The following is a 15,410-nucleotide window of genomic DNA, read 5'->3' on the forward strand; positions in this document are numbered from 1 at the left end:
ACTGGACTGTTCGTCTGTTGTCCTTCGCAGGAAAAATCAGACTCATCGCTTCGGTTGTATACGGGATGGTTAATTTTTGGAGCTCGGTGTTCAATCTTCCCAAAAGTTTCTATGCTCGAATCGACTCTCTTTGCTCCGAATTTCTATGGAAGAACAAAACAACCTCCGCCTCTGGTGCTCGAGTTGCTTGGAGTGACATTTGTAAACCTAAACCTGAAGGTGGATTGGGAATTCGGCTTCTAGAGGATTTCCAAATGGTTTTCAGATTGAAGCAAGTCTGGAATCTGTTCTCCAATGCGGGATCGTTATGGGTTGCCTGGCTCAAGTCTCACATATTTGGGAGGAAGAGTTTTTGGCTTACAGATGATGCTAACCGGTTCTCTCGAACGATCCGGAGTATGCTGCAGCTTAAGCACCATCTTGCGAACTTCCTCAAATGTGAATTAGGCGACGGAAAAGAGGCTTCTTTCTGGTTTGATTGTTGGACGGAGCTCGGGCCGTTAATAACTTATTTTGGTAACACTGGACCTCGTCAACTGCGTATCCGCAGAGATGCAAAAGTCATTGAAGCTTCCTCCTCTGGTGAATGGTGTTTCCCACCAGCTCGTTCGGATCAATCTCAGAATCTGCAGATAATTCTTTCTACGCTTTCTGCTCCGCAGGATACACGGGGTCATGACTCTTTTCTATGGCGTAATGCGGCAGGGAATCACCTCCCAACATTCTCTTCCAAAGCAACCTGGGAGCAACTTCGGGAGCGGTCAACCATTGTTTATTGGCATAAGCTTGTTTGGTTTAAAGAAGCAGTCCCCCGATGCTCTTTTATCGCCAGGCTGATCATGTTAAAACGGCTACCCACAAAAGACAGGTTAATAAGATGGGGTTTGAATGTGTCTGGTGTTTGTGTTCTGTGCTCCGCAGGTATGGAATCCCATGAGCACCTTTTCTTTGATTGCCCTTTTTCTGCGGAACTATGGTCTTTCTTTCGGGGAACTCTTTGGCCAAATCTGCCTTCATCCTTCCATGCTTCGGCGTTATGGTTCTGTAACAATCACACCGCTCGTTCTTCCTCGTCAGCGCCCATCTTCAAGCTTCTCTGCCAGGTTATCTGTTACCTTGTTTGGAAAGAACGTAATGCCAGAATCTTCAGAGGGTCCTCCTCCACTGCAGCTACCACTAAAAGGGCTATCGATAGGTTGATTCGCGACAGGCTTTTGTCGTTCCCAGCTTCCTCGGCGATCGCTCCTTCCTTGCTTGAGCTCTACTTCCAAAATCTCGGCTCCATCAGCTAATAGTTTGTAACCTTTTTGGCGTCTCGCTTTTCTGCTTTTATATATTTGTAATTTTGCTTCGTTTATTATGTAATCTTGAAAATTTGGTATGAAATTTTAACCTTTTACCAAAAAAAAAACAAAATAACAAATTGGTGCACATATAAATTCCTAAAGATGATTAATATTTAGGATGATAGTTCAGGCCATTACTACACACGATGTTTTGATTCCGACGAGTCCAACAAGCTTCAGATTGCTTTTGGTCCCCAATAGATTTGAATGAAAACTTTTGTTAAGAAAGAAACAAAAATGATTTGTAATGTACTTAATTAACAATTTGGGCTGATTAAAAAAGGGTGAAGCCCATGTGTAGCCCATCATACAACTTTTGTTCGACCACTCGGAACATTCCACATAGGAAAAACAAGTGGGCCCAACATGGAAGACGTTGCACGCGCCGTTCTCATCGCGTGACTTTAGCAAACCCACCATGACAACAACAAAAAAAAAACGCGAAAGGATCAAGGGAGAGAGCGATATCTCCGGTTCAAGGATCCCGATTTACCCGCCAATACCGGTGGAAAAGATTCCTTTTTTGCTTCTGTAGCCTTCTTCTCGATTTTCTCTTCGCCTGGGTTTTGCGGGTGTTTTCATGAGCTTTTAGGTGAGAATTTTGATTTTGGAATTTGATTTCAGAGAATAAGTGGCTATGTATTTGGTGATTCGTGTATTCAGATTCGATTGGGTTTAGTGTAGGTTTTGAAATTTTAGTTGGATAGTGTGTTTGCTTTTGCGATGACAACATTTTTAATTCTGGTGTTACAATTGTTTTAAATTTTGTTTGTGAAAGTGAAGAGCTTGAACGGATACTGCTGTGTTTCTGTCTGTAATTAGGAGACTCTGTTTCAAACCGATTGCATCATGATTCATGATGAACATATTCATTGTTTACTATCTGTTTACCTGTTGCAGATGCAAGACCTGGTTGGTCGTGCACCTCTTTGGCATCTTCAAGAACCGATGAAATCTACTTTCACAGATATTAGCAAGGTTTTTGACTAGCTGAGAACTTGAGTGATGCTTATTCAGATTCTTATGTGTCTTGTGATCACAGAGAGTCTGAATCTTACACAGATAGATGTTTTTGATTTTATTTTCCAGGAAAACAATGGAGACTCGCTGAGTGACCTTGCACGCACTTCTTCAGGACCATCTTTACAAAACCCTTCAGTAGCAGCAGACATGTCCTTCCATTCAGAACACAATCAACTCATGGAAGGGCCTTATCATCTTCTCTCTGAAAATGGTGGAGCAGTTGGTCATATATATTCAAATGATCTCCATAACACTCCAATGGTGTCTCACGAGAAACAAAATGGAAGCAGTGATGTACCTTTCATCTCTAAGATATTGGATTGGGATCCAGCTTCAATCCCGGATCTCTTTGATTGTCCTTTTGATTCGTCCACTCAAAGCAACCAAATGGAGGATGGTGGCATCGTGGCATCTGATGACATTCACAGACGAATCTTCTTGCCAGAATTGGATGACGAATTGATTACTGATGAGAATCCTCTAATGTCTACTCACTGGAACGATCTTCTCCTTGAGACAAGTTCCACCCCAGCTTCGAAGGTTGTTAATGTTGTCTCAGTTTTCTTCTTTTAACCTCCTCTAAATTGATTTCTTTTGATATAAATTTTGTGTTTATCTTGTCTCGAAATATCAGTTTTTACATTTTCTATGGCTAACGTTAGAAAACTACAACCATGAATACACTAGACCCGTGTATAATAAGGATATTGTTTCAGGTCCAGAAACCAACTATGCAATCGCAGATTCAACAACCCCAAGTTGTTCTGCAGCAGCCTTCTCCTTGTGTGGAATTGCAACCTCTTGTTAGGACAGTATCCTCAAACAATAATAACAACAACGACAGTAATAATAATGCAGCAGCTAAGGCACGTATGCGTTGGACACAAGAACTTCATGAGGCTTTTGTTGAGGCTGTTAACCAGCTTGGCGGCAGTAATAGTGAGCATCTCTCTCTCTTCTCTTCTCTCTCTCTCTCTCTGCTTCTCGTTTTTAACAATGGTGAAGCTCTGTTTGTGCTGATTCAATGTCTTCTTTTACACAGAAGCAACTCCTAAGGGTGTGCTGAAGCATATGAAAGTCGAAGGGTTGACTATATATCATGTCAAAAGTCATTTGCAGGTTTACTTTTTCTTTCTTCCTTAGCGTTTGTTTCATGCTAATTCCGCAGAATAGTCTGTTGATGCAAGCCGACAATTTTTCTTTATATAATTTTTTTCAGAAATATAGGACATATAGACCAGAACCATCAGAAGGTAGATACTGACTCCCCCCTTTTATGATTTGAGTATTCAGATGCTTCTATCTTTTTTATGATGTGGAAAGTATTGTATCCTGTCAGCTAATTTCTATGAGCTCTTGTTGATCTATAATGATATGTAGTTTAAAGGCTCTCGACATTGTTTGTGTGCTTCTCTTTTCTAATGTTATAGACTAGCAACCCTTTTCTAGGACTCGTTTAGCTTTTGTTACAATCTAAACGTATCTTTTATGTTGGATTTTGACAAAGTTCAACTTTAAGATTATGATTTCTGATGGATTTAGCAGGTTCGTCAGAGACGAAGTTGACACCGATTGAGCATATTACATCTCTTGACACGAAACGGTGGGGTCTGGTAGCATCGCAATTCACAAGTGCTACGCCATTTTCTAACCAGATTCTGTCTAACAAATTGGCATGGTTGGTTTTGCAGTGGGATAGATATAACTGAGGCGCTGAGAATTCAGATGGAAGTTCAGAAGCAACTGCATGAGCAGCTCGAGGTACAACGATGAACAACTATGTCTTTAGCTTTACGGTGTGATCTGTTTTGTATTCTTGGCAATCCTTGAAGTCGCAAACAGTTGAGAACGGGGTTGTTTTGATGTGCTTTCAGATTCAAAGAAACATGCAACTTCGGATAGAAGAACAGGGAAAGGCCCTGATGATGATGTTTGAGAAGCAAAATATGGGTTTTGGCAAACCGGAACAAGGAGACGACGAAACAAGTCCTGAAAATGGTTCAGAGGAATCAGATTCCCCACCATCAAAGCGTCCGAGAAAAAGATGAATGAAGGGAAAGCTTTCTCGGGATGGTAGATCATAAAACTGTGTTTTGGTGAAGTTTGTAGAGTTTCACTTATTAGAGTAAGAAGAATAGAATTTCTGTCTTCCTCAGGCCTAGTCTCTCTCTCTCTCTCTCTGCTTTTTTGTTTTTTCTCTCTTTCATTAAACTAAATTTTCTGATTCTCAGCTTAAGAAACAAAAATAAAGAGCAATGTGAGTTCGGTAGAGAATTTTTCCAATTTTTGGGATGTAATCTGAATGCAGATTCTAGATTTAGTGTTTAGGTGAATACAAACTGTGTTTTTTTTTTTTTACATTTATACATCAGCTCCTGTAGAATGTTAAATCAAAAGCATAAAGCAATTGTGATACATTTCACATAAACTGAAAAACGTAGCGAAGATTCCCATATTGTTTACTGGTCAAATGATAAAAAAACAAAAGCGCAAAATGTTGACTTTTTATCCCACATCGGGAACTTAGTGAAGGAAGGTGGAATCATTTTAGTAAAAAATTATTTAGCTTTTGATTGTCCCACATCGTTGGTTTCGGATATGATAAATGTCTATATATTAATCTTGAAAACGATACACGAACACAACTGTCATTGGACGAAGTGAATGGGTCAAATGGGCTTGCCTAAGTTCCGACCCAGGAAAGTCCCCGGGCCACTATTTCGCAGAGATGCGGCCTCGGCAACGAGAGAATCATGCGGTGGAGAGTCCCAATCAGCTGAGACGCGTGTGTGGAGCTTACGTGGTCTCTCTGCCAATGATACCATGGCCGTTCGTTTCACGACAGTTATTCACAGGGTTCTTAATGGACTTAACTGAACGGGGCTTACGTTCCAATGACAACATCTTTTTTTGCTTTTGATTGAATGATTTCTAACTCCCATATGTACAAGCCAACACCATTATCTTTGCATATAGCATCGACCTGATCATCATATCCCTTTGTTGCTCTGTTGTTAAAGTTTTTGAAACAATACTTTCCGGTTATAAACAGAGGATCATTGGACCTCAATACCATTCTACTACACAGCTTACATTAAAAACCTTTCTTTTTTTGGCCTCTAAAATACCAAAGAACAAAAAGTTAAATGAGAAATAAGAATCAATTTAAGTTTCATTTACTCAAATATTTATAAAATTGTAATTTATAACTTGATAATAGGTTTAATAAATGTTTGGCAACCTGGTTTTAAAATGTTTTTTTGTTTTAACAGTATGTAGTATATTTAAGTTAATATCTCTAAGATTAAATTTAATATTTTTTATGAGGTCTACGTTTATATTTGAGGTTAAATTTGGATCTTGATACAACGATGACACTGATTATATGTTTTGATCATTGAAAAGGGGATTTTAAACCGTTTAAAGTAATGAGTTTGAAAATGAATATGAACAAAATATTAATTTGTATACTTTTTTAGAAGTGTCAATATATACTTCAGTGTATTATCTATGAAAAATCTCTATAGTTTATTGTACTTATATGAAAAAAAATTATTATTATTCTTGTAAGAAAGATCATTTGTGATTGTTTGGAAAGTAAGAGGGTAATTTGAGAATATTAAAACCCTAGAGTCGATCAACGCTGCGACTATTCTCTCTCTGTCTTTCTTCTCTCTCTTTTCTCTTCTATTGATCGATCGATTTTTCGTCGCTGCTTTTCCTAAGACAAATCGAAGGATGAGGGGATTGGTGAACAAGCTCGTGTCTAGATCTCTCTCCGTCGCCGGAAAATGGCAGCAGCAACAGCTTCGCCGCCTCAACATACACGAGTATCAGGTTCTTCTCTTCATTTCGATTTCGAACATTCTATATATTCTGCACAGTTGCGTAGATTCGATTTTTCAAGTGTGTGCACATGCGAATTTGAGTCCGATCTGTGTCTTTGTCTGTAGTTTTGGGGTTTGATTTACGGTATTAAGCGATAACTGATGGAAGCTAGAATTGCAGCGTATTGAGTTTATTGATTAAGTATCTTAGGAGCTAGGTTTCGAATGTAAGCACTCGTTGGCGAGCTTGTCTTCATCGAATCGTCTGGGTTTTGGAAAATGTCACTCGTTTTTCACCTCTTAAAATTGTATTCTCTTTCTGATACTGCCAGGGAGCTGAGTTGATGGGAAAATACGGAGTTAATGTGCCAAAGGGAGTCGCTGTTTCTTCATTGGATGAAGTTAAAAAGGCTATCCAAGACGTTTTCCCTAATGAAAGCGAGGTAACATCTACACAGATTTTTGTGAGGGACTTGTTCTGACTTAAGAGCGCTTAAATTTATTGTATTTTACACTATTAGTCTTGCCTCATGGAAGAGTACCCCTTTCGTGATACAGTTGGTCGTTAAGAGTCAGATTTTGGCTGGTGGAAGAGGTCTTGGAACATTCAAGAGTGGTCTTAAGGGTGGTGTTCACATTGTCAACCGTGATCAGGCTGAGGATATTGCTGGTATTTTGTTTATGGCCTTCTTCAAGTGTTGAAGTCTTTTTTTTTTGGTTCTCAGAATATATTGATCCAATCAGATTTTTATCACTTGTAGGAAAGATGCTAGGACAAGTACTCGTAACCAAGCAAACTGGTCCTCAAGGCAAAGTAGTTAGCAAGGTTTGTTATCGGTTATCCATGAAGCTTATGACTCTTGTGACTGCTTTAGCATTTGTATTTTTATTCATGGTTTTGCTTGCATTTTTAATTCTGAGCAGGTTTACTTGTGTGAGAAATTGTCACTCGTCAATGAGATGTACTTTTCCATAATTCTGGACCGTAAATCTGCTGGACCGGTAATGCTACTCAAATAATATGTTGCTATCCATTTCTCTACTTTTACGCATGATGTTGCTCACACTTGTCAGCAATCTGTGTAACGCTTTCCTTTCCTATTTCAGTTGATAATTGCCTGTAAAAAGGGTGGTACCAGCATTGAAGATCTTGCTGAGAAGTTCCCTGACATGATTATTAAGGTTTTGACTGTTTGATATCCTTGTGAGATCTTGCCGTTGCTGTAGGTGATTCATTTAGACTCTTATTCCATGGTTTTCTGTAGGTACCGATTGATGTATTTGCAGGAATTACTGATGAAGATGCTGCTAAGGTTGTGGATGGTCTGGCTCCCAAAGCTGCTGACAGAAAAGATTCGATTGAACAAGTGAAGAAGCTATACGAACTCTTCCGCAAGTGTGACTGCACAATGTTGGAAGTGGGTTCTCTCTCAGTGTCTTGTTTCTACTCGCACTCTTTTTTTCTGTCCAATATCTATTGATGAACCCTTCAATTTCTCTGTTAGATCAACCCCCTCGCTGAGACGTCCACTAATCAACTGGTAGCTGCTGATGCCAAATTGAACTTTGATGATAATGCTGCTTTCCGACAGAAAGAGGTTTTCGCCCTTCGTGACCCAACACAGGAGGATCCACGAGAGGTCCGGTCCATTCTCTGTCTCTTGCATCATACTTTATTCATCGAGAAATCTATGTTATGTCGCACTCGTGGATGTTTAGCTCCAGAAAATGTTGAAAGGATATTATGAGTGTTGGATAGAGTAGTAACTAGTTTATAGTTAGTTGTGTCGTTTTTGGTCTGTTAGTTGGTTTACAAAAAAAAAAATACTCTTCTGTACGTAAGGTAGCAGTTAGTTGAGGTTAATGAAAGCATAAAGGTTTTGATTTTCTTCTTCTTCTTCTTCAAACCTCTAGCTTTGTATTACACTTTTGATTCTATTCTCAAGCCTGATAAAAGAGAGTGTGATTGCATCTCGTAGGTGGCGGCTGCAAAAGTTGACCTGAACTATATTGGTTTGGATGGAGAGATTGGTTGCATGGTAAATGGTGCCGGATTGGCCATGGCAACCATGGACATAATTAAATTGCATGGTGGGACTCCTGCCAATTTCCTTGACGTTGGTGGAAACGCTTCTGAACACCAGGTACCAAACTATTTTCTTCAAAGCTTTCTCAAGATTGAAAAATCTGTTTAAACTGAAGGATGTTACAAATAATAGGTGGTGGAGGCGTTTAAGATACTGACATCGGACGATAAAGTGAAAGCAATCTTGGTGAACATTTTCGGTGGGATAATGAAATGCGATGTGATTGCTAGTGGAATCGTGAACGCTGCAAAAGAGGTGAGAGGAAACTTAAAAGCCATATTTCTCAGATCAGATATATATATTAATTTGAAACTCTCTTGACTGATGATAACACGAATGTACGGTAGGTGTCACTGAAAGTACCAGTGGTGGTTCGTCTAGAAGGTACAAATGTTGAACAGGGAAAGAGAATCCTCAAGGAAAGTGGAATGAAGCTCATAACAGCTGATGATTTGGATGATGCAGCAGAGAAAGCTGTTAAAGCTTTAGCTTAATTAGAGGCTCATATAATTGGCGGGATTACTCTCTCTCTCTCCCTCTCTCTTTTATTATACAAAAAGCCTTTTATTTTATGGTTGACGCAATTTCATATTGTTGCGGATATAATTTGCTGAAACAGATCAAAATAATCAACTGGTCTCATTTCCTGTGTTATCGAAGAAATTTTTGAAATCGAAACTCTTAATTAATGAATGAATGTTACAAGAATGGACTTTAAAATCATAGATGTCATCGAATCGGTCACGGTTCAGAGTTTCTTCTTTCTCCTGGATTTACAGTCCAATTATAGTGAGATTTTCAATTGTGGTATATCCGCTTGAAAATTATGAATATGTAATTCATGCTAGACCCATATTTTCCTTCTTGTTTTTTGTTCTACAAGAGCATGACACAAGCCATCCCAATGGATAAGCTTAGTTGTTGTACACATTTCAACACTTATGTGGTGGTACGAAAGAGTACAAGGTCGGAAGGTCCTAATGGACCAACTTCACCATGTTTCTGCAGCTTTTATGGAACTTGGAAAAGGGCTAATCCACTCCTATATGCAAATTCAACATGTTCCCGTTTTACAAATTTTGAGCTTTCACTCTATTGATCGTTTATCTGTGGGAATCAAGATGCTGTCGAGGATATTACAAGATGAATGGTTGTAGGAATGACCAAGTTCATTTGCCAGGAGGTTAGCATATTTTTGTTCGTGTTTGGTAACAAGTAAAGCTGAAATGTTTGAGGTAAATGAACACAAACAACCCGACCCAAATCCAATTAGTTGAATACAAGACTTCACATCAAATGCTTCACATGATCTTAATCTAGCTAGATCCAGATTACTCGCGGGTAAATTTTGTTATTCGAATCATTATAATTTAAGATTTTTTTAGTTGTTTTGTTTTAATTTATACGTAGAAGACATCATCATTCAAAGAATGAGGTTGCTTCTCGCTAAACATTTTTTATAATTTTACTCGATTGATTTTCTTCTTTATGATTTTACGAAATGGAGACATTATGTTGGTACAAACAAACACCACCATGAAAGGTATACTCAACGAAATCAAGATTAAGAAAAAAAAGTAAGTGTTTGAAAGCAACATTTACAATACAACAAGAGGCAGAGAACAACCAATGTCAATGTCTTGGGATTAGTCTACAAAATAGAAGACATTGGTTTATTTTTTGGATATCTATACAAAAATGTGTGGCTTGTAGTTGACTTGACTCTCTTATGGCCACTGTGCGTTGCTTGTGCAGAGGCGAAATTTGCAACCAAGGTCTTAATAAGATGATCAATTCGCTCTTAAGCATCATACCTTGGTATTATAACAATGCATAAGTAAAATCTCTATATATATTCTTAGCTTTTTCATTTCAAGTTACCTTTGTTATGCTATATTTTTTTCTCCACTGAAGCAAACGAACAATTTGCCAAAGATTTCATTCACATATTCTTAAAAGGTGTAGAGAGTTGTCTAATATATTGCACACAATCATAAGAAAGCACGCATTCATGAGTAACTCTATTGGTTTTGCTGGAATGTTTTTGCATCGATTTCAGAATGGGTTGACAACTTTCATTGCGAGAATACACAATTGTTTATGACAAGGGATATCATATTATTTACTCTGGATATAGATGTTCAATTTCTCACTAGCATTGATGTAGATATGAGCTATGTTGGAGTGTTTAAGGAACTAGCTAGTGACAGCTATGGAAAAATCTTTGGAGGATGCATCATTGTTATGTTCAAAGAGAAACTCAAAATGATTGCACTCCTTTTCTGTTGAGGTTCTGATGAATCATATTCTCTTTTCATTCAGAAAACCTTATGTTAACGATGAAACACATCCAAAGAGTCTCTTTGTAAGTTGCATATTATTATTTCCCAATTTTCATAAAAAACATCACATTTTTGGATAGCTGACTTAACTATTCCAAAACTGCAGATTGTATTGCTGGTGCTTCTAGGGGCGGAACCACGTTTTAGAGAGGGGGGTCAGCTGACCCCACCTAATTTTGAAAAATATTTGTTAATTTTGTTTGACCCCATTACCTTCTAACTCAACGTGGATTTATGTTATATCTAAGCCCAATTTAAATACAAACTCAATTATATATAGTAGTAATTAATTTTATTTCTATTTTAGAAAACATAAAAGGAGGAAAAATATTATGAATATTAAATAGATGCCCATTATAACGCCCATAATAAATATTGTATTTGTTCCACATCGGAAATTTATGGTGATAACTAGGTATTTGTAATACTATATATATCTCTTATTATTCACGGAATAAGACACATCAATTTTCACTCTCTCTTGATAACTTGTTCACAACACGTTATCACACCGAAAATGTGAGACTTAATTTAAAATTTTATTTTCTCACACCGAAAAGGTGAGAGTTAGTTTAAAAGTTTATTTTCTCACACCAAAAAGGTGAGAGTTAGTTTAAAAGTTTATTTTCTCATACCGAAAAGGTGAAAATTAGTTTAAAAATTTATTCCAGGATTATCTTTAGCTTTTAGTTTTATAATTTGAAATTAACTAACTTTTTTTTTACCGGATAAGTAATGGATCCGTTTCTGAAAAGAAAATCTCCATCAACAGATGAAACTGACATGGATGACTTGCCGTATGATCCTGGTGAGAGAAAAGAAACACTGGAATATCATCCTAATCAAAGAGACGAGGTAAGACGCAAGTATTTGACTAGAGAACCTTGTCAACCTCGTGGCCACAGTTTTAAACAGCGAATTATTGGAAATACTCCAAGACGGTTTTATCCTAGTTGGTTTGATCAGTATGGCGATTGGTTAAAATACAGTGTGAAGAAAGAAAAAGCATATTGTTTGTGCTGCTATTTGTTCAGCAATGAGAAAAAAGGTGGCAATGTTGGATTTATGACTGAAGGATTTGATTGTTGGAATAAATTTGAGAGATTGGCTGGTCATGTAGGTGTCAAAAACAGCTTTCATAACATAGCTAAGAAGAAGTGTGAGGATTTGATGAGACAAGGTGAATCAATTAAACATGCTTTTCATAAACAAACCAATGTTATGAAAAATGAGTATCGTATTTGATTAAATGCTTCAATTGATGCTTCTAGATACTTATTGAGACAAGGTTTGCCGTTTCGTGGTCATGATGAGACAATAGATTCTAGTAACCAAGGGAATTTTTTGGAATTATTGAAGTATACGGGTGAACGGAATGAAGTTGTGAATAAGGTTATCCTGTAGAATGCTTCTGGAATAACCAAATGGTATCTCATCCAATTCAGAAAGATATTGTTAACTGCTTTTCAGAAGAAGTAGTTAACTCTATAATTCAAGAGATAGATAATGATGTGTTTGCGCTGTTGGTGGATGAATCTGCTGATTGTTCTAAGAAAGAGCATATGGTTATAGTTTTTTTTATTGATAAACATGGTATAGTGAAAGAGAGATTTGTTGGTCTTGTCCATGTAAAGGAAATATCTTCTTCATCTCTGAAATCTGGAATTGATTCATTGTTTGCTAAATATAGTCTGAGTCTGAAAAAAGTGAGAGGACAAGGCTATGATGGAGCAGGAAATATGAAGGGTGAACTGAATGGGCTGAGAACATTGATTTCAAGAGAAAGTAGTTCTGCGTACTATGTGCACTGTTTTGCCCACCAACTTCAATTGGTTGTTGTTGCAGTTGAGAAGAAACATTTGGAAGTTGAAAATTTCTTTGATAAGATTTCTGTGCTAGTGAACGTAGTTGTAGCTTCTTGTAAAAAAAAGACAAGATGAAAGAAATTCACCGGGATACAATTGAAAAAGGAGTAAGTAGTTGTGAAATCAAGACTGTAAAAGGACTTAATCAAGAGTCTTCACTTCCATGACCAGGAAATACACGTTGGGGCTCTCATTATCGAACGTTGTTGCGGTTAGTTGATTTGTTCTCTTCTGTGGTTAAGGTGCTTGAATATGTCCAGGATGAAGATGTAGACAATACCCAAAAAAAGTCAGGCAAATGGTCTTCTCAAATACATTCATACCTTTGATTTTGTTTTCTATCTACACTTGATGCTGCCTCTTTTGGGACTCACAGAGAATTTATCTATGGCCTTACAAAGTAAAGATCAAGAGTGAAATCTACTAAACGACAACTACAAAAGTTAAGGGATGATGGATGGGATTCTTTAGTGAAGAAGGTTTTAGATTTTTGTGAGAAACATGACACCGAAATTCTCAACATGGAGGACGATTTCATTGATCCAAGGAAGCCACGCAAAAACAGCAACATGACCAACTTGCATCATTACCAAGTCAATTGTTTTTATACTGTTTTGGATATGCAGCTTCATGAGTTTAATGATCGTTTTAACGAGGTAAACTCTGAATTACTCGTTTGCACATCAGGTTTAAATCCTAGTGATTCATTCAGTGAGTTTGATAAAGAAAAGTTGTTGAGATTTGCTGAATTGTATCCTGAGGATTTTAGTCGTGTGGAGTGCATATCTCTTGAGCAGCAACTTGACATTTATATTGATAATGTACGAGAAGATGAAAGGTTTGCTGGTTTGAGAAATATAGGAGACTTAGCACGACTGATGATAGAAACCAAGAAGCATCTCTCTCATCCTTTGGTTTATAGGCTTTTGAAGTTAACTTTGACTTTGCCAGTAGCTACCCCAACTGTCGAGAGATGTTTTTTAGGAATGAAGATTGTTAAAACAGTACTGCGAAATGACATTGGTGATCAGTTTCTAAGTGATTGTCTTATTTGTTATATTAAAAAAAAAAATTTGAAAATGTAACAAATGAAACCGTGATAAAAAAAAAAGTTTCAATATATGGGTGAACGTCGCATACATTTGTAGTTTTTTTTTTTAATTTTATAAACTATAATTTTTTATTAAACAAAATTTATCTGATCCCAATATAAAAAAAATTCTGGCTCCGCCGCCACTGCTTCTATTAGCCATAGTTTGCGCGTATCGCAAAAGCATAACAAATTAAATTACGGTATATTATCGAATGTTAGCTACTTAATCTGTCTCGCTTAAAGAAGCAAAGATCATGAAATATTTACAGGTTCATATTCAAGATTGTGAGTCATATCATATAATAAAAACTCTATAAATGTGATGTAAAAAAAAAGCTAGTGACATTGTGAGTGCTGCAAAACAACTCATGTTTTGGATAATGCCGTCGAGAAAGCGTTAGAATTAGTCTATAATTCTGTTTATATTCTCCGGTTATATATAAAACAAAAATCTCCTCGTATTATCGTATACAAGAATGAAGACTAAAATAATCTAAAAATATTGGTATATAATCATATGTTCAATGAAGGCTAATAAGTCCGAGCAGCTCAGTCTCTGCATGTAGGCTATATATATAGCTCAGTTGTCTCTCCAATCAAAAATCATCTCTGTTGTCGAATTGAGGCATAGATCTCACGGAACCAGTCTCAGACATAAAATCGGACATGTTATCAACGTCCGATCTTCTTGTCGATCTCGATGATCCTCCATTAATAGCGGTTTCTTTCGTTTTCTTCTTCCTCCTCGATGATTTCTTGGGAACTTGATCCGGTAGTGATGATATTCCTGTACTGCGATCATTATTAGGCCACGGAGAAAAATCTTCTTGTACTTGGGACACTACTTCCTTTGATGATCTCCTTGACGATGTTCCTTTGTTATTCGAAGACCGGCGTTTTGTTTTGTCCGTTGTTGATCTTTCCTTTGTCGGAGAACCTTTCTCCGACGCCGATTTCCTCGTTGATTTTGGTAGTTTTGGTAAATCTTTTGACCGACCGCCACATTCCGACTTACATCTCACCGATGAATCATCTTCTCCGCCTCCTTGTCCGGTTTCGAATCCGCCTCCAGATTTGAACTCGTTCATCTTTATTTTCAAATATACATATAAAACAAAAATTACGATTCCCTTTCAAAATATTAATTTTAATAATATATTAGATCCATTTGTTTATCATAAATCAACTTTTCTAATTTGGCCATATCAAAAGAGCATGCATATATAGTAAATAAGTAATATACGTACCCAGCTTGGTGCGGTGGAAGTATCAGCGGATGGTCCATCCCAACCAATATGGGCAACATGCTTTACGTCCGTTGGATTTCCGATCTGTATTTCTTCTTCTTTTCCACTTTCTACCACATCATTTTAAGTTTTTTTTTGTTTTTACCCAGCACACATACACACACACACACACAATTAGAATCTTTATTCATTCCCCTTCTATATCAATATTAATTATCACCATGCATGCATTCATGCAAACAATTTCTACGTGAGTCTAGACTAGATTGACCATATAGTATTTCAAAACTGATAAATTCGAGTTTTCGTATTAAGGGATAATATGGACTACTCATTAATTGTTTCTAATTCAGCATATTAAACTTTACCAATGATGAATTATCCTTTGTTGAATTTCTATATGCAAAGAGACGTACCAAATACTTGTGAAATGTATCGGAGACCTTTCAAGAGGCTTTTCATCTTGTTGCTTGACATTGTAAGTTGCATAGATCTCTGATCAGGTCTCTCTCTTCTTTTCTTTTTTTATTGCTTACATAAAAGGAATGAAAAACAAAACGATAGTAATGGAAAGAGGAAA

General features: G+C 37.1%; 4 protein-coding genes and 1 pseudogene across 5 annotated transcripts; 4 read left to right on the forward strand and 1 right to left on the reverse strand.

Annotated features, from left to right (window-relative positions):
- Positions 1 to 1,799: 1,799 nt before the first annotated feature.
- On the forward strand, positions 1,800 to 4,694 carry LOC18025422 (myb family transcription factor PHL4). Of its 2 annotated transcripts, none has more exons than XM_006408895.2 (9): positions 1,800 to 1,938; positions 2,247 to 2,324; positions 2,436 to 2,909; positions 3,086 to 3,308; positions 3,412 to 3,488; positions 3,589 to 3,622; positions 3,912 to 3,972; positions 4,061 to 4,130; positions 4,244 to 4,694. In XM_006408895.2, exons 2-9 carry the CDS (start codon positions 2,247 to 2,249, stop codon positions 4,415 to 4,417), a joined length of 1,191 nt encoding a protein of 396 aa, XP_006408958.1. In that variant the 5' UTR covers positions 1,800 to 1,938; the 3' UTR covers positions 4,418 to 4,694. The 2 variants fall into 2 exon arrangements, with proteins under 2 accessions (XP_006408958.1, XP_024016033.1); XM_024160265.1 differs by having other exon boundaries at positions 3,915 to 3,972.
- A 337-nt stretch (positions 4,695 to 5,031) lies between these two features.
- LOC18025423 lies at positions 5,032 to 5,265 on the forward strand. Its single transcript, XM_006408896.2, has one exon. The coding sequence runs from the start codon at positions 5,034 to 5,036 to the stop codon at positions 5,244 to 5,246; it is 213 nt and encodes a 70-aa protein (XP_006408959.1). The 5' UTR covers positions 5,032 to 5,033; the 3' UTR covers positions 5,247 to 5,265.
- A 695-nt stretch (positions 5,266 to 5,960) lies between these two features.
- On the forward strand, positions 5,961 to 8,991 carry LOC18025424 (succinate--CoA ligase [ADP-forming] subunit beta, mitochondrial). The gene is made up of 11 exons (XM_006408897.2): positions 5,961 to 6,206; positions 6,529 to 6,639; positions 6,755 to 6,866; positions 6,958 to 7,022; positions 7,121 to 7,198; positions 7,304 to 7,378; positions 7,462 to 7,614; positions 7,702 to 7,836; positions 8,176 to 8,340; positions 8,416 to 8,538; positions 8,631 to 8,991. The coding sequence occupies exons 1-11, from the start codon at positions 6,108 to 6,110 to the stop codon at positions 8,775 to 8,777; spliced, it is 1,263 nt and encodes a 420-aa protein (XP_006408960.1). The 5' UTR covers positions 5,961 to 6,107; the 3' UTR covers positions 8,778 to 8,991.
- Positions 8,992 to 11,360: 2,369 nt separating this feature from the next.
- Positions 11,361 to 13,532, forward strand: LOC18025425 (annotated as a pseudogene).
- Positions 13,533 to 14,179: 647 nt separating this feature from the next.
- Positions 14,180 to 15,319, reverse strand: LOC18025426 (CRIB domain-containing protein RIC6). The gene is made up of 3 exons (XM_006408899.1): positions 15,247 to 15,319; positions 14,831 to 14,940; positions 14,180 to 14,671 (listed from the first exon to the last, which is right to left on the reverse strand). The coding sequence occupies exons 1-3, from the start codon at positions 15,317 to 15,319 to the stop codon at positions 14,180 to 14,182; spliced, it is 675 nt and encodes a 224-aa protein (XP_006408962.1).
- Positions 15,320 to 15,410: the final 91 nt, after the last annotated feature.

This window comes from Eutrema salsugineum, unplaced genomic scaffold, assembly GCF_000478725.1.
Source record: "Eutrema salsugineum unplaced genomic scaffold, Eutsalg1_0 scaffold_12, whole genome shotgun sequence".
In the NCBI taxonomy this organism is placed as follows: domain Eukaryota; kingdom Viridiplantae; phylum Streptophyta; class Magnoliopsida; order Brassicales; family Brassicaceae; genus Eutrema; species Eutrema salsugineum.